Raw genomic sequence first — 18597 nt, 5'->3', positions numbered from 1 at the left:
GCCCGCCCCAGCCTACAAAAGCGCCCTTGTGCGGCTCCCTTGTGCTCCGGCCTCAGTAATTACCGATCATCAATCAGCGTTAATCACAGCTGATTAGGCGGGAGGGGGGCGGTGCCTTCCCAGGCCGGGCGCGCCGGGGGCCGGGCCCTGCCCCCCGAGCGGGCTAAGGGGGAACTCAGGCGTGGCGTGAGGAAGATGGATGAGTCCGGAGGGCGACACCCCGCCCCCGCCCCCCCCGCGCTGAGCCGGGCTGCGGGGAGCCTCGGAGCGCCGCCACTCTAGCCCTCGAAGGCAGCGGGCAGGCAGCGCTGCCGGGGCTCCGGGGCACGGCTGCGGTGCAGGATCCCGGGGGCGGCGAGCCCGGAGCCCGCAGGACCTGGGGGGATCGTGAGGAAGGGACCCGAGGACCCAGGCACCGCGCAGCGCAGAGGGGGAGTCCGGCGGAGCACCGCGCGCAGCGCAGAGGTTGTGTGCCCTGCGCAGCGCAGAGAGACAGCCCGGCGGAGCACCCCGCGCAGCGCAGAGCCGGGACACCGCGTGCCCCGCGCAGAGGGGGAGCCCGGCGGAGCTCCGCGCGCAGCGCAGGGGCGGGACACCGCGCGCCCCGCGCCGAGGGGGAGCCCGGCGGAGCACCGCGCGCAGCGCAGAGAGACAGCCCGGCGGAGCACCGCGCGCCCCGCGCCGAGGGTGAGCCCGGCGGAGCACCCCGCGCAGCGCAGAGCCGGGACACCGCGCGCCCCGCGCCGAGGGGGAGCCCGGCGGAGCACCCCTGCGCAGCGCAGAGCCGGGACACCGCGCGCCCCGCGTAGAGGGGGAGCCCACAGCGCAGAGGCTGGGCACCGCGCGCCCGGGAGCAGCCGGGCGGCCCGGCAAGTTGGCGGCGGCCGGAACCCGTGGGGAGGTGGGGGCGCAGCCAGCCCGGGAGGCGCTCCGCGCCCGCTCGCCATGCAGAGACCCAGCGGCCAAGGGGCCGCCTTCTCCATTGACTCGCTGATCGGGACCCCGCCGCCGCGCTCCGGCCACCTGCTCTACACCGGCTACCCCATGTTCATGCCCTACCGGCCGCTGGTGCTGCCCCAGGCGCTGTCGCACGCACCCCTGCAGTCTGGCCTCCCCCCGCTCGCCCCGCTGGCCTCCTTCGCCGGCCGCCTCACCAACACCTTCTGCGCCAGCCTGGGCCAGGGGGTGCCCTCCATGGTGGCGCTCACTACGGCGCTCCCCAACTTCAACGAGCCCCCGGATGGCTTCTACCCGGCGCAGGAGCTGCCGGCTGCGCGCACCAACCCGGAGCCGGGCTGCAGGCGGAGCGCCGAGAACTTGGAGGCGGAGGAGCTGCCCCCGGCCCGGGACAAGGGGCCCCCCGAGCCGCCGCTACACTTCCCGGACCCCTTCCCCAACCTGCCAGGTAAGAGCCGGGCTGCTGCCGCCGCCAGCCCCGTCCTGGCCAGCGGAACTTTCTGCGGGGTGGGCGCTGACCCCTCTCACGGGTCCTCCTGGAGCAGAGCGGAGCCGCCAGCCCTGTTCCGTGAGCAAAGCGCGGCGCCCTCCCGGCCCTCTGGGGGTAGCGCTCCAGCCTGGGCGAGAAGAGGATCTGTACCCCTCCTCGGCTCTGGCTCCTGAGCTACGGGGGCAGGAGGCTGCCGGGGTGGGGAGCGATCGGGTGCAGACGGGGCGGGAGAACTGGGGGTGGAGGGAATAAGGGGGCTACAGGTAAAGACCCGGGAAAGGAGGTACGGGGGAGGGGCTCCGCGGAGGAGACACTCCTGGACCAAACAGAGCCGGAGTTGGGGGAAGCGTCCTGGGAGGGGCTGGGACCAGGGCTGAAGGATGGCGGGGGCAGGGACCCCGGGAACGGATTGCGCCGGCGTTGGAGGCGGGCGGGGGGCTGCAGCGGGGACCGAGGGTCCAGAGGTGCACGATTGGCGAGTGTGGAGCCCCCTAGGAGAAGGGGGCTGTGGGGTGGACTAATAGGAAGGGGCAGGTGGAGCCGGAATTAGGGGGCTAAGGGGGGCTGCAGGGGGAGGGGGCAGGTGGAGCCGGAGTTGAGGGGTGAGGGGGGCTGTAGGGAGAGAGGGACCCTGGGGGAGGGGAAACGGGGTTGGGGTAAAGGGGACTGCAGGGGGAGGGGCAGGGGAAGCCGGTGTTGGAGGTGAGGGGGAACTTCAGGGGGAGCCGAGGTTGGGGTGCAGGGGGCCGGGCAGACCTGGGTGTGTGGAGAAGGGGTCTGTAGGCGTGGAATAACTCGGGGGCGTGGGGCTGCGGGGGGGCAGGGCCCCGGGGGCTGGTGGAGCCGCGGTTGGGGGGGGTACAGTTGGGGGGGGAGGTTGCTTCAGGGGCAGGTAGACGTGTAGGGGGGGGGAGCGGCTGATGGGGCGGGAAGGGGGTTCCCGGCGGAGGTCCCCTCTGCTGTGCCTGGGGCAAGAGGTCTCCGATAACCACAGCTGTGTGATTGGGGGGGGGGGTTTGCTCCAGAGGAGGCGCCGGCTCTGGGTATCTCCCCCTTGGGCCCCCAGCCTTCCCCGGGTGTGGCTCTGCCCCAGGCTGGCGGGCAGGGGAGGGGTCTCCGGCGGGAGCTGGCTCTCCCCCGCGCCCCGGCCCGACCTCCCCACAGGCGGCCCTGGGAGTAGGCGTGGCCGGGTGCGTCGAGAGGTGGCGGCCTGGGGGGACCCCAGAGGGAGAAGGGGCGGTGAGCGCCGCTCCCCTCGCGGGTCCCAGGCCGGGCTCGGCCGCCGGCCCCCCCCGGGCTCGGCTCGGGACAGACCCGGCTGTAGCGGCCCCTCCACTTGGGGCTGCCCAGGCGTGTGACGCACCTGCCCCAGCAGCCCCCGATGGGACGGGACCCACGTGCGCGGGGGTTGCTCCTGGACTGTGGGGTCCCCTCTCCGCAGGGCAGCGGGACCCACGTTCCCGCGTGTGTGTGCGCGGGCAGCCCAGAGCCGGGTGTTTTCGTTTATTTATATGGGGAGGGGTGTGCGCAGGTGGGGGTGTCGGGTGGGTGGCTGTGCCCAGGGGTGTCTGGCGGGGTGGGGACTCGGGGGTGCGCCGGTGGCTGTGCCGGGGTGTCCGGCGGGGATGGGGTTCGGGGGTGCGCCGGTGGCTGTGCCGGGGTGTCCGGCGGGGATGGGGTTCGGGGGTGCGCTCAGGGGTGGCTGTGCCGGGGTGTCCGGCGGGGATGGGGTTCGGGGGTGCGCAGGTGGTGGGGGGGGGGGTGGCGGCCTGGGAGGATTTCTGGCCGGGAGTGGGTCTGCGCGCGCGGGGGGATCCGGGGTTTGCGGGGTGGGTGTCGGAACGGGAGGGAGGTGTCCAGCGGGGAGCGCTAGGGGTGTCGGTGTTTGCAGGTGGGATGTCTCGGGGTCACTCCCCTCGCAGCCGCCGCCCGCACCCAGCTGAGCGGTCCGGAGCCGGGCCCCGCCGTGCGCCCTGCCGAGGGTACCCGGAGTCGGGGTCACCCCACTCCCAGCACCAGGGCGCGGCGCTCTCCGAGGCGCTGCTCCCCGGCGGCAGCGGAGATCGAGCCGTGACCCGGTCTGGCGGGGCCGGGCACCCCGCGGGGATGGAAGCGGCTTTCCCACAGCACCGCCGCGAGCGCCCGGCGGGTCCAAGTCCCCCCTGCCTCCAACAGAGAGACGGGGACCCGCAGGCCTCCTGCACCCGAGACCTGGGGGGCTGGCAAACCCAGGCATCGCAGAGCGCGCCCGGCCAGCCCCTGCGTCCGAGGAGCAGCTCCCCAGTGATCAGGGCTGCAATCACCGCCCCGGGGAGCCCCCAGCAGGGGGGCCCATCCCGCGGGGGGTGGGTCTAGATCTCAGCAGTGGAGCCCCCTGAAGGCCGGGGGAGCCTGGGGCCGCCTCTCATCAGTTTTCCCCTTGTGTCAGGAAACAGGTGATCGTCTGCTGCTACTTCTCCCAGCCAGGTGCTTCCCTGCCCCCCTCGGCCCCAGGAGCCATCTCTGCCACCCCCCAGCCGGGAGGAGGCATGGCTGGAGTAACCTGGGGGTGTCTTGGGGGGGTGCGCGGAGGGGCTGCCTAACTCATTGTTTGGTGTCCCCTCTGACCTGGCCAGGTCTCTCTCTCTCGCTCTCTCCCCCCCTCCCCCCCCCCCCAGACCTGTGTTCCTGCCTCTCGGCCTTTGCATCGCCTGCCCTAAATTCTGGGGTCTCCTCTGAGACCCAGTGACCGGCGCTAGGCACCTGGCCTCGGCTCGTGTCCTGGCATTAGGGCACTTTCCCTAGGCGTCTCCAGCCCGTCCCTTAGCCCCCTAAAGTTACTGTCGCGTGTATGGCCACGGCTGGACATTGGGCGCAGGGCTCCGGGCGCGTCTCGGAGCAGCGGAGTGAGACCCCGGAGGTGCGCACGTTGTTAGCAACAGGCATTTCCTAGCTTGATCAGTGCGAAATGCCATCTGTGACGGAGCAGGGCAGATTTGACCTGGGAATGTAGCCTGGGAGTTACATTGAGCTACCTGAGCTGTAACCTGAGCCAGGAAGGGGGGTGGGAGAGGTGACACCTTCTGCCCAGGAGACGGAACAAAGGAGAGGAGGAGCAGAGGGGAGGGGGGAGAGAGCTGCTGGAGAGTTTTGGGGACTTCTTCAGTTTTGGGGCTGGGTGGTGCAATGCAGGGAACCCCAAGCTGGGGTCTAAGCTCCCTGCACTCCCCAAAAGGACTTGATTGAGGGATCCTGGTTGTATCGAGCTCTGCTGTAGACTGTGTTCCTGTTATCCAATAAACCTTCCGCTTTACTGGCTGGCTGAGAGTCCCGGTGAATTGCAGGAAGCCGGGGGTACAGGGCCCTGAGTCCCCCACCCTCCGCGACACCATCCCTGCCCGCTCCCAGCTGGGTCTGGTTCCTCGCTCTTCTCCGGTCTCCCCGCAACCGGAGTAATTGACTGTCATGTGCAGGCTTCCCCCTCCTGCTCCCCCTCCTCTGCAGATCGGTGGGGTTAAGCCCCGGGCCCAGGCCCAGTCCAGCTGATCTTTTATCCTGCCTCTTGGTTCTGCCCTTCTCTGGTTTCCGATCTGTGACTGAGCCTCCGCTCTCATCCTGCCTTTACTTAGCTCCCTTCAGAGCATCATCAACAGGCCTTTGAATAATCCAAACAAACTGGCATCCTGTTCTCCTTTAGCCACAGTTTTACACGCACAAAGATTTGATACCCGAGGCGTTTTCTAATACATTTTCTCTGCAGAAGTTGGGCAGCCTTGTATCGGGGTGCAGGGGCTGGGTGCTCTGGACCCCTGGGAATGAAGTCAGACGGGCCCTCTGGCAGTGTGACTCCCCTGGGGCGCGCTCTCACCAGGGCAAGCCCCCTCCTCCTGGGTCTGACCTCGGAGCATTCAGCCCCCTGTTCATGCCATGAGTCCACCTGGATGGGACACGGGGGAAGCCTCACACGCCCCCAAAGGGCCCTGTACCCCAACTCCGCAGTCAGCAGTGACTCTCGGCCAGCGTGTAAAACATTAAGAAAACACCCCCCCCACACACACACACACACACACACACTTTGTCCCTGGTGTTGCAAGTTCCTCTGTTTATAATTCTCTTTTAAATACATTGGTTGAAAGTGAAGTAAGGCTCACTGGTCTGTAATTCCCTGAATCATGATTTGCACCTTTTTCAAAGATGGGTATAAAATTGGCTCCTCTTCAATCCTCTACTGTGGTTAGTTGCTTTTGTTAGCTAGTTCCCTTTATCCATTTACTTTATTGACATGTTCAGATAATTCTAAGAGATCAGCAAAATTAAAGGTCTAGAAAACATGACCCATGAGGGAAGATTTAAAAAATTGGATTAGTTTGGTCTGGAGAAGAGTGAGAGGGGACATAACAGTTTTCAAGTACATAAAAGGTTGTTACAAGGAGGAGGGAGGTAAATTGTTCTCCTTAATCTCTGAGGACAGGACAAGAAGCAATGGGCTTAAATTGCAGCAAGGGAGGCTTAGTTTGGACATTAGGAAAAACTTCCTACCTGTCAGGATGGTTAAGCACTAGAATAAACTGCCCAGGGAGGTTGTGGAGTCTGTCACTGGAGGTTTTTAAGAGCAGGTTGGACAAACACCTGTCAGGGATGGTCTAGATAATGTGTAGTCCTGCTGTGAGTGCAGGGGGCTGGACTGGATGACCTGGCGAGGTCCCTTCTAGTCCTACGATTCTAAAACACGATTTCCTTTGAAGACAATGTGCTGGTTAGACCCTCTCCTAATGTGACCTACCAGGTGTTGTAATAGACTATTTTTAATTATAATTTCATCCAGTTTCCCAGGTACAGATGTGAGGCTGACTGATACGTATGATCCTCTTTTAAAATGCATTTGCTCCCCTCCGGTAGTTGGCGACAGTAGCTGGCTTTTAATAAGAGGTTGCATATTTTGCTAGCAGCTCAACACTTCCTATTCAAACGCCTTCAGAATTCGGCGATGGAGCATCTGGGCCTGGGGACTTGTGGCGTTTGTAAATGATCAGTTTGCTTCAGCACTTCTTCTGCTACCTTGATCTCCGCGAGCACCTCAACTTTATAGTGAGAAAAGAGCAGGGCCGGGGTGGGAATCTCCACAGCATTCTCTGCATGGAGATGATGCAAAGAAATCACTTCACTTCTCAGCAATGTTTTTGGCTTCTTTAATTGCTCCCTTTAATCCCCAGTGATCCAGTGGACCCCCCCAGTTCTTCACAGGCTTCTTGCTTCTGATGGACATAAAGAATCTCTCGTTTGTTTTTGCACCTGTTACATGTGTCTCTGTGATAGTTCTCTGGCCCCATCACCTTAGCGCCTCCTGGGTGTGGCAGGGCGGGGCTCCCCACGGCACAGATGGGGAGTGAGGCACAGTGACTTGCTCAAGGTCCCAAAGGAAGTCTATGGCTGAGTAGGGAATTGAACGCTGGTCTCCTATATTCCAGACAAGGGCCTTAACCACTGGCCCATCCTTTGCTCTTTGCTGTCAAGCCCCACTTTGGCCCTTCTAGCGCCCCTCTCGCCAGCTGTAGCGTATGCACCTGTTCGGTTCACTGGGGCAGGCATCAAGGATTTTGGTGTGGCCTGAATAGCCTCCCCCCACCCCCCGCCCGCTATTTAGCCCTATTGGCTTCCTCTTCGCTTCTCGCTCCCTATTGTTCCGCAGCTGCTTTGCCTTCAGAGCGTCTCTTATTGTCTTGGGTTTCTCAGTAGCATCCATGCCCCTGCAGGGATTTTACTGCCTCTGCAGCTGACCCGGGGGCTGCTTTGTTCTATTGCAATCCCCCGTCAGCATCACTTCGTGGGGCCTCACCTCCTCCAGGCACAGAACCTCATTCGATTGTGGTCACTGGGAGCGGCGCTGCTTCCGCCACTTCTGGACTCAGCGCCTGTTGGTTCCATCAGAGTGTTGGGACAGCGAGTGCCCAGAACCAGCTGCTCTGCGGAACAGCGGCCAGAAGCGTTACCCAGGGCATCAGTCCGGTCACCTGGGCTCTATGAAAGCGCCAGCGTTGTTTCTCTAGCCTCTGTTCCACTAGGCCTCTGCCCACGTCTGTGCTGGTAGCTGGAGCCCCCGTTATCATCAGAACCCGCTGCTGTGGGGAGCCTTTGGCTGGAGCCCTTCTCCCAAGAGTGGATCTCTTTCCTGTCCCCCTCTCTCCCTCCTGTGTCACTGGTACCCGCATCTCCCACTGTGCCAGGCCCCTTGTGGCGCCCTGTTGCGCTGCATGTCAGGGGTGAATGGTGATGCCAACGGTGACTGCAGTTTGACCATGAGGATCCTTTGGCTGGTCCAGTCTGTAGGTTTCCTCTGGCTGGGGAAATGTTAAACATTTGTCATAAGCAGATTCAATGGAGGTGAAGTTCCAGCCATGGACCCAAGGGGCAGAGTTAAGGGGTTCTCTAAGGTTTGTTCCTTTCCACCCTTATCTCCAGCCAAGCCCTCAGGACTGGAGAGGGACAACTGGGTTATGATTCTGCAAACAGCTGCATCCCATTCTTTCTCTCCCCATCCGCGCACCTCCCACCCAGGCTGGGTCCCCAAACCGCGTGTGGAGTTGTTTAGCTTTTCATAGTGACTGTGGTGGTTGCACACACGTTGCTGGGCCCCTGGGTGGCAGGTTGTCTGGCCTGTGTTAGACTGAGACTTTGGGATCCATGGCCCCGATGTCCAGAACGGATGGGGCAGAGGATGTGGCTTAGGGGGGAGTCCTCGGTCCCACCCCCCAGCAGGGAGGGGGATAAGACAAGGTCTGACCTGTTCACAGCTTGTGGCTTCTTGAAGGCTGTGGATTGTAGAGGCTGAGGTAGGGGCTGCCTGGCCTTGGCGTCAGAGTAACCTGCATCTCCTTCACTGACAGGCCTCTGGGCGCTGCTGGCTGGCGAGGGGAGCGTCTGTAGCTCAGGGAGAGGCAGCCATGGCTCCTGGCACCAGCAGTATGTAGTACCTGGCTCAGAGAAGGTTGGAAGCTCTTTTCATAGAATATCAGGGTTGGAAGGGACCTCAAGAGGTCATCTAGTCCAACCCCCTGCTCAAAGCAGGACCAATTCCCAACTAAATCATCCCAGCTAGGGCTTTGTCAAGCCTGACCTTAAAAACCTCTAAGGAAGAACATAAGAACATAACATAAGAATGGCCGTACCGGGTCAGACCAAAGGCCCATCCAGCCCAGTATCCTGTCTGCTGACAGTGGCCAATGCCAGGTGCCCCAGAGGGAGTGAACCTAACAGGTAATGATCAAGTGATCTCTCTCCTGCCATCCATCTCCACCCTCTGACAAACAGAGGCTAGGGACACCATTCCTTACCTATCCTGGCTAATAGCTATTAATGGACTTAACCACCATGAATTTATCCAGTTCTCTTTTAAACGCTGTTATAGTCCTAGCCTTCGCAACCTCCTCAGGTAAGGAGTTCCACAAGTTGACTGTGCACTGCGTGAAGAAGAACATCCTTGTATTTGTTTTAAACCTGCTGCTTATTAATTTCATTTGGTGACCCCCTAGTTCTTATATTATGGGAATAAGTAAATAACTTTTCCTTATCCACTTTCTCCACATCACTCATGATTTTATATACCTATATCATATCTCCCCTTAGTCTCCTCTTTTCCAAGCTGAAAAGTCCTAACCTCTTTAATCTCTCCTCATATGGAACCCGTTCCAAACCCCTAATCATTTTAGTTGCCCTTTTCTGAACCTTTTCTAGTGCCAGTATATCTTTTTTGAGATGTGGGCATACCATTGATTTATATAAGGGCAATAATATATTCTCAGTCTTATTCTCTATCCCCTTTTTAATTATTCCTAACATCCTGTTTGCTTTTTTGACCGCCTCTGCACACTGCGTGGACATCCACGATGACTCCAAGATCTTTTTCCTGACTCGTTGTAGCTAAATTAGCCCCCATCATATTGTATGTATAGTTGGAATTATTTTTTCCAATGTGCATTACTTTACATTTATCCACATTAAATTTCATCTGCCATTTTGTTGCCCAATCACTTAGTTTTGTGAGATCTTTTTGAAGTTCTTCACAGTCTGCTTTGGTCTTAACTATCTTGAGCAGTTTAGTATCATCTGCAAACTTTGCTACCTCACTATTCACCCCTTTCTCCAGATCATTTATGAATAAGTTGAATAGGATTGGTCCTAGGACTGACCCTTGGGGAACACCACTAGTTACCCCTCTCCATTCTGAGAATTTACCATTTATTCCTACCCTTTGTTCCCTGTCTTTTAACCAGTTCTCAGTCCATGAAAGGACCTTCCCTTTTATCCCATGACAGCTTAATTTACGTAAGAGCCTTTGGTGAGGGACGTTGTCAAAGGCTTTCTGGAAAGCTAAGTACACTATGTCCACTGGATCCCCCTTATCCACATGTTTGTTGCCCCCTTCAAAGAACTCTAATAGATTAGTAAGACATGATTTCCCTTTACAGAAACCATGTTGACTATTGCTCAACAGTTTGTTTTTCTATGTGTCTGACAATTTTATTCTTAACTATTGTTTTGACTAATTTGCCCAGTACCGACGTTAGACTTACCAGTCTGTAATTGCCAGGATCACCTCTAGAACCCTTTTTAAATATTGGTGTTACATTAGATAACTTCCAGTCATTGGGTACAGAAGCCGATTTAAAGGACAGGTTACAAACCTTAGTTAATAGTTCCGCAACTTCACATTTGAGTTCTTTCAGAACTCTTGGGTGAATGCCATCTGGTCCCGGTGACTTGTTAATGTTGAGAAGATTCCACCACCTCCCTAGGTAACCCATTCCAGTGCTTCACCAGCCTCCCAGTGGAAAAGTTTTTCCTAATAACCAACCTAAACCTCCCCCACTGCAACTTGAAACCATTACTCCCTGTTCTGTCATCTGGTACCACTGAGAACAGTCTAGATCCATCCTCTTTGGAACCCCCTTTCAGGTAGTTGAAAGCAGCTATCAAATCCCCTCTCATTCTTCTCTTCTGCAGACTAAACAATCCCAGTTTCCTCAGCCTCTCTTCATAAGTCGTGCTCCAGCCCCCTAATCATTTTTGTTGCCCTCCGCTGGACTCTTTCCAATTTTTCCACATCCTTCTTGTAGTGTGGGGCCCAAAACTGGACACAGTTCTCCAGATGAGGCCTCACCAGTGCTGAATAGAGGGGAATGATCACGTCCCTCGATCTGCTGGCAATGCCCCTACTTATACAGCCCAAAATGCGGTTAGCCTTCTTGGCAACAAGGGCACACTGTCGACTCATATCCAGCTTCTCGTCCACTGTGACCCCTAGGTCCTTTTCTGCACAACAGCTTCCTAGCCATTCGGTCCCTAGTCTGTAACAGTGCATGGGATTCTTCCGTCCTAAGTGCAGGACTCTGCACTTGTTCTTGTTGAACCTCATCGGGTTTCTTTTGGCCCAATCCTCCAATTTGTCTAGGTCCCTCTGTATCCTATCCCTACCCTCCAGCGTATCTACCACTCCTCCCAGTTTAGTGTCATCTGCAAACTTGCTGAGAATGCAGTCCACGCCATCCTCCAGATCATTAATGAAGATATTGAACAAAACTGGCCCCAGGACCGACCCTTGGGGCACTCCGCTTGATACCAGCTGCCAACTAGACATGGAGCCATTGATCACTACCCGTTGAGCCCGACGATCTAGCCAGCTTTCTATCCACCTTATAGTCCATTCATCCAGCCCATACTTCTTTAACTTGCTGGCAAGAATACTGTGGGAGACTGTATCAAAAGCTTTGCTAAAGTCAAGGAATAACACATCCACTGCTTTCCCCTCATCCACAGACCCAGTTATCTGCTCATAGAAGGCAATTAGGTTAGTCAGGCATGACTTGCTCTTGGTGAATCCATGCTGACTGTTCCTGATCACTTTCCTCTCCTCTAAGTGCTTCAGAATTGATTCCTTGAGGACCTGCTCCATGATTTTTCCAGGGACTGAGGTGTGGCTGACGTGCCTGTAGTTCCCCGTATCCTTTCCTTCCCTTTTTTAAAGATGGGCACTACATTAGCCTTTTTCCAGTCATCCAGGACCTCACGGCTCGTGAGACGCCCGGCTCATGAGACGCCAAGGGGTGCGGATGTCTGGAGCGCAGAAGCGAAGGCTGGTCAGAGGCCAGGAGGGCAGCAAAGCACAGGGTAAAAGGTGGCGCTGATGGGCCTTGGAGACACCTTGACACCCTTTTGTTGACTCTTGCCAGGGCTTTCAGGCAGGTAATGGAGCTGTTGGAGTGGGACTCATCCGGCTGAGTAACCAGTGTGTCACATGGTAACTATTCTGTGTGACTAGTTGTGTGTGGGGGGGGTGCCCCCACGGTGCCCAGAGATGAGTTGGGTGTTGTCCTGAAAGTACAGGGTGAACTGGCACCTGCCCCAGGTGCTTGGGTGCGAACGGCAGCTGTGATGGGGCCCGGCAGTCGGGGATGGGCTAGTACTGTTGGGTCTCCCAGTTACTGAGGTTAGGTGTGGCTGTGGCGTGTGTAGGTCTGAGGGTGAAGCGGCTCCTACCTCCGTGATGGGGTGTTGCTGAATCGTTGTCCTGGCTCCACAATCTCAGCTGCTTCTTGACCCCCAGAGCGTTCCCTGCAGTTGGGCCTGGCCATATTTCTGGGGCATGGAAACTCTGACGCCTGCAGGACAGCCCTGTTTCAGGAGAAGATGGGGCTGGAGAGACTCTCTCAGAAGGGATGTGTTCAGCCCAGCTGCTAGGACCTGGGATGCTTTCAGCTCCTCCACGGCGGGATATTGGCACTAGCAGACAGCTGCCCCAGCCTAGTTGCCCCATGGGTGGTGGTGAGGAGCTCAGGGGGTCAGCAAGGGCTGCAGAAGGGGAATGGAGACTTGCCCCTGGACAGGGGTTGTCTGGGGCCCAGTGCCGTGACCTCAATCATCTCTGCTTCCTGACTGGGGGCTTTACGGGCTCTATCATCCATGCTGAGTTAACTTGGGGGACTGGCACCCAGGTCTGGGCACCTGGACTGGCCTTGCCCGGGTGGGAGGCCTGGTCTACACCTAAAACTTAGGTCAGCCTAGCTACGTCACTCTGAGGGTGAAAAACTCACAGCCTCAAGACAGAGTTCAGCCATCCTGAGCCCCGGTGTAGACACCGCTAGGTGGGTGGAAGAATTCTGTCAGTCTAGCTACCGCCTCTGCCGGGGATGGAGCAGGTACAGCAATCGGGAAAACCCCTTCCATCGCTGTAGCGAGTGTGTATGCTATGGCATTACAGAGGCAGAGCTGCGGTGTAGACAAGGGCTGAGTGTGCCACTCAAAGGGAATGTCAGGGGTCATTGACTTGTGCCCTGTCTCTTTATGGGTCGGAGAGCTGCTGACGAGGGAACACAGAGGGGAAGCAAGGAGAGTGGTGGTTGTGTCCCGGTGAGACTGAGCTGGCGTGGGGCTTAGGCAGGCTGCGTGTGTCTGTTGGCTTGTTAATATACCTGTTAAGTCTAATAGAACCTCTGTTTTAAAACCATCCTTGGGCTGGGAGTGTAACATTAACACCCACTCTGCAGAACCCTCCCTGCGTTCCTGTCCTTGCTGGGGTTGCACTGACTGGTCTGTGTCACTCGGATGTCTCCGGACACATCCCAGGGCTCTGAGTTGTGGGAAAACTTGTTTGTCCTTCTGGGCACACGGGGGAATTGTGGGAAGGCATTTGTCATGGAGTCACCGGGCTGACGCTCTGGAGCTGCTCTATATGAAGCCAGTCAGGACTCTGTCGCCAGGGCACGAAGTTTACATGGCTTCCCCTTCCTGGGTCTGACCTCGGAGCATTCAGCATCCCCTTCTCACACCGTGCGCTTCCCACAGCGAGTCTGCCTGGGCGGGGCTCTTGGGGAAGCCAGAGGGCCCTGCACCCAACTCTGCAGTCAGTTGTGACTCTGACAGCCGGAAAAACAGAAGGTTTATTAGTCAACATGTACACAGTGTAGAACAGAACCTGTTAGCACAGAAATCAGTGACTTTCTGCCAAGTCCATCATGGGGGAAACCCTGAGCCAGATGCCCAGGACACCCCCTCCTCAAGTCCCCCACAGCAGACTGAACTGGACCCAGCTGCCTGGCCTCAGACATCCCATTGCTCCTTCTCTGGTCTTTGTCTTGCTTCCCAGGCAAAGTGTCACCTGGTCACATCCCACTTCTGGCTCTCAGGTTAAGGGCACCATCCATCGCTTACATGCAGGCAGCTGGAGCAGCCTCACCGGCCCCCGAGGGTCTCAGGAAAAGTCACACCTTTATCCCCACTACCTAGCCATTGGTGCAATACACAGGGAAACTGAGGCACACAGTAGTCATGCAAAACCGTAAGACTCACATACAGCACAATAAGGAGGAAACCCCACTTTCTTGCAGCATTGGAGGATTATCAACACTCAGGTGATCTAGCCTGTCTCCTCCCTGCAAAGCAAGCAGCTTATCAGCCTGAGTGAAAGCAGCATGTGGCCTGCTGGAGCCATAGGCTAACCCAGGGGCAAAGCTGCCACCACCCTCTAGTGAGAGGGTTTGGTGTGTGGAAAGGAGGGGGTTGGGGCAACACCCATCCCAGCCTGGGCTAATTCTGCAGTGAGAACAGCCCGATTGCTCCTGGAAGCTCCAGTCTCTGCTGGGTTTGTCTCCGAGAGTCAGCGTTGTGCAATCTGGCTTTGTGCTGGAGCGGCTCTGGGCACTGGACCAGCGCTGCTGGCTCCTGCAGAGGCTCAGCTCTGGCCTGCGTCTGTGGAGCTTCTTAACTCCTTGACCCGGGGCTAAACCCAGGCCTGCTCTGCTTACAGATGTTGCCAGCAGGGGCTGTTGGTCGGCCAAGCCTCAGGAAGGGTTTCTGAACTCCCCAGAGCTCACCCTGTTCCTGGGCATAGATCCCCTTGAGCCAGCAATGGGGAGAAAGCAAAACCCTGTCTGCAACGAACTCTCTGCTTTTCTTTAGCTGCATTACTTAACATGTTGTGAATCTGGCACCGCTCCCCCTGCAGAACAGAAGGGGATTGTCTCCCAGGAAGGCACTGGGAGTAGAGGGGGTTTAGAAGGGACATGCGCAGTTGGAAGCTGCAGCGAGTGGGGTACGCTGCCAGAGTGACTCTCCTGGAAGCCTGGGCCAGCTTCCTGGTGCTGTCGCTTCCCATCCTGCTGCTGCCCATGTGCGGAACCAGCAGAAATCCTGCGAAAACCCAACATCTAGCTTGACCGTTCCAGTTTTTGGCAAAAGTAAATTTCAGATTTCCACCATTGACTGTTCATGCTGTGCTGGGGAGAGACATACGCCATTTGCTTTTGAGTCTGTTCCTTGATCCAGGACTTTATGTAGCTGTAACCAGAGCACAACCTGCAAACGCTAGCTAGAGCAGCGCTTCTCAAACGTTTTAACGGGGTCGCCAGGGCTGGCGTGAGACTGGCTGGGGCCTGGGGCCAAAGCTGAGTCCCCTCTGCCTGGACTCAGGCTTCGGCTTCAGCCCGGAGTGGTGGGGCTCGGGTTACAGGCCCCCTGCCTGAGGACAAAGCCCTTGGACTTCGGCTTTGGCCCCCCTGCCCGGAGCAGCAGGGCTCAGGTGGGCTCAGGCGTCGCTCCCCCATCCTGGGGTCGTGTAGTAACTTTTGTTGCAGTGCAATGACGTTTGAGAATCCCTGGGCTGGAGCACCGGAGCTGTGGGTGGAGCTGCACCGGTAGTTACAGTGCAAAGGGCAGAGGGTCTCTGCAGCCGCAAGAGCGGCTACTCAGACGCTGCAGCGTCGTTCTTGTTCCGGGAAGGAATTTCCCGAACTTTAGCGAATGGGAATTTAACAGGTTTCCTGATTTGTTTGCACAAATCACACATTAAAAGAGCCACCTCTGTCCAGAGAACTTTGTTTCGCCAGGATTAGGTAACAGAACATGCAGAAGAGAACTAGGGCTTATAGTGGAGCACACACTTACTAAGAGTAAACGATCCGATGCAGTTGTGAAAAAGGCTAGTCGGATTCTGCGGTGTGTGTGAACGGGAGCGTCGTGTGTCAGACGGGGGAGGTATTTGTCCCACTCTGCTTGGCCTCATGGGGCCTCTGTTGGAGTCCGGGGGCTGGTTCTGGCTGCTGCGCTTTAGGAAAGTGGATAAATTGGAGACAGTCCAGAGGAGAGCAACAAAACTGATCAAAGGTTCAGAAAACCTGTGAGGAAAGGTTAAAAAACTGGGTGTGTTTAGTCTTGAGAGAAGAAGACTGAGGGGGGCTGACGACAGCCTTCAGATGGGTTATTACGGGCTGTTATAACGAGGATGGGGATCACTTGCTCTCTGAGGGCAGGACAAGCAGCAATGGACATGATGTGCAGCCAGGGAAACCTAGCCAGCTTTCCTAGTATCCAGGAGAGTTCAGCTCTGGAACAGGCGTTGCTGGGAGGCTGTGGAATCCCAGCACCGGGGGTTTTAAGCCCAGGTTGAACAGACCCTGGCAGGGCTGGTTTACGTGGGTCTGCGTCAGTGCAGGGGCTGGCGGCGATGACCTCGAGCCCAACGTTTCTAGGATTCGATCTGCGACTGAAGTAAATGACGAGCGCTGCTTACTTCCCTGTAACATGGTAAAGTCAAGCTAAACCCGTGGTCCCCAAACCTTTTCTGCCATGTCCCCCCTAACCCATAATGGAATTTGTTTGTGCCCCCCCCCCGGGGAGTTACAGGGCCAGAGCCACAGTCGAGAACTGGGTGCCGAGGTTGGGGCTGGCACTGGGGCCAGGGACGGGGCCAGAGTGTAGCTGGGTGGGGCTCCCTCCCCACCCCCCTTGGGGGCTGGCCCAGGCCCTGCCGCGCCCCATAGTCTGGGGACCACTGAGCTGGCCGGACTCTGCTCAGCACGAACACACCCAGTGAAGAACCTGCTGGAGGCTGGTTCTGGAACAGCACAGCTGGGCCTGGGGCATTGCTCGAGTGTCCGTGACCCAGCGTCAGGGAGGTGCTCTGGGAGTGTGGCTAATGCGAGCTGGAATAGCGAGCCCTCGTCTCAGCAAAGGCAGCCCAGAACTTCGGCCCGGCTGAAGGGGATGGGAAGCGACACCCATTTATTTCCTGGGAGCTGTATCTTGCTGGGACCGTTAGCAGCAGAGCTGGACATTGCAGTAACTGCAGGGGAAAATGACTCTCCCACAGCACGTGCGCTGCCCCCCGAGCGTGCGAATGCTGCAGAGCCCCCAACTCCAAACGGGCTCATCCAGTGAGCCTCAGATCTGCTGAGTCTGGGCTGGAGCCTGGTGACTTCCAGGCAGACGGGAGTTCTGCTCTAGGCGCGTGGGAGGCAGGGAGGGCACCAAACCCAGAAATTGTCCCTCTCTTTCCCTCCCCCTCCTGGCGTGGGCTGCATGGGGGAGGCTCCTCCTGCTGTGCCTGCATTGGGGCGGTGGGTAGGAGGGAGTGACAGGTGAGCTCTAGTGCAGACAAGGCGTCGTTATCTTTCCACGGGCCTGACTCAGAGCAGGTGGCTAAAGTGCTGGGGGCTCCCTTGCCCTTGGGCCCCCTGTTGCTCCCCACCGGAACATCGGTGCAGACAAGGGTCTGAGCGGGGGGTGTTGGCCCAGCAAGTCTACCTGGGGGTTTCCCAGCAGGCGTCTCCAGAGCAGACTGGCTCCCTCGCCCCACGCAGGTGCCCTGGTTAACGCTGTTTGTCTTGGCTGCAGATGGCAAGGCGTACAGCTCCGACGAAGAGAAGCTGGAGGTGAAATCGGCAGAGACCCCGTGCAGTGAGAGGGAAGAGGAGAGCTCCACACCTGACAGTGAGGAGGAGAGCTTCCTGGATGGGAGCAGTGCCAGCTGCCTGGGGCCCAAGCCCAAACCCAAGAGCAGCTCCGGTGGGGAGCAGGCACCCCCTGGCTCCAACCCGGGGAAGAGCCGCCGGAGGCGCACGGCCTTCACCAGCGAGCAGCTGCTGGAGCTGGAGAAGGAATTCCACTGCAAGAAGTACCTGAGCCTGACGGAGCGCTCGCAGATCGCCCACGCCCTCAAGCTCAGTGAGGTGCAGGTCAAGATCTGGTTCCAGAACCGCCGCGCCAAGTGGAAACGCATCAAAGCCGGCAACGTCAACAACCGCTCTGGTGAGCCCGTCCGCAACCCCAAGATCGTGGTGCCCATCCCCGTGCACGTCAACAGGTTCGCCGTGCGCAGCCAGCACCAGCAGATAGAGCAGGGCAGCCGGCCCTGAGCCCTGCCACATGCTCCGGGCTCCCGCTCAGAAACTCTGTGGGAGGGAAAACGCCAAATGCCCCTGGCTGCAAACTAGCAGGCGCGTGCCATGTCTGGCAGAGGGGCCTGCCTTGCATGGCCGAGTGGGCCCAGGGCTGACCAAGCTCCCACTCCCGACGCTGCAGCAACGGGAGACGCTCCAGTGCAGACCCTTGGGGCGGTGCTGCAGGGGGAGTTTTAACTAGTTGTGCTCCAGCCACTGCTCACAAACCTCTCTGTAAATATCCCTTATTTATTCTGTGTAAAATCTGTACATATGGGATTGTGTGTGTCTGTCCGTCTGTCTGGGGGAGTGTGGGGCTGCCTCCGGGAGGGATGGGGCTCTAGCTGGCGCTGGGCTCCTGTGTGCAATGATCAGTCTGTGGGTTCTCCAGGCCCCCTACCTCCGCATGCCCCCATTTCTTCCCCCATCCCCTCCTCCCTGCAGCAGGGCAGGGTTGCACAGAAGGGGTGGATGGCATACGTATTCTCACTGTCCATAAGGTATCACTGTGACTGGCTGCGTCTGTGCCCCATCCATGTATAGTCGTGATTTCAATAAATTATTTTCTATGGAAAGGAAACCAGATTCTTCCCTGCCTGCCTCCCTGAAAGGAGAAGCTCTGCCTGGATACCATGCCACATGCCACAGAGGTGGCTGGGGGATGGGAGGGGGCAGAGGGGGAAGCAGCTCTCAGCCAATGTGTGGACATGCTGGAAATGCCCCACACTAACACAGCACGATGCAAAATCAACATGGTGCATATTACATGGGTTAAAACCTGGCTGATCTCCAAAGGTAACTGGTCCCAAGGAGCTTCCTGGGTGAGATTCCACAGGATGGGACTGTTCTTAGGCTAACGCTAGTTCAAATCTTACTAATGATCTAATGAAGAACATAGCCAATTATTGCCAGGTGCCACAAAGCCAGCCGGAGTGGGAGGCGCTGGGGTAAGTCAATGACAGC

The 18597-nt window shown here is 58.0% G+C and overlaps 1 protein-coding gene across 1 annotated transcript; it reads left to right on the top strand.

The window, feature by feature from the left end:
- The first annotated feature begins 945 nt into the window (after positions 1–945).
- GBX1 (gastrulation brain homeobox 1) lies at positions 946–17610 on the top strand. The gene is made up of 3 exons (XM_065399678.1): positions 946–1405; positions 2138–2140; positions 17090–17610. The coding sequence occupies exons 1-3, from the start codon at positions 946–948 to the stop codon at positions 17608–17610; spliced, it is 984 nt and encodes a 327-aa protein (XP_065255750.1).
- Positions 17611–18597: the final 987 nt, after the last annotated feature.

The sequence above is a fragment of the Emys orbicularis genome, chromosome 2, assembly GCF_028017835.1.
Source record: "Emys orbicularis isolate rEmyOrb1 chromosome 2, rEmyOrb1.hap1, whole genome shotgun sequence".
NCBI classification, from domain to species: domain Eukaryota; kingdom Metazoa; phylum Chordata; order Testudines; family Emydidae; genus Emys; species Emys orbicularis.
This window is presented reverse-complemented; position numbering and strand designations above follow the sequence as displayed.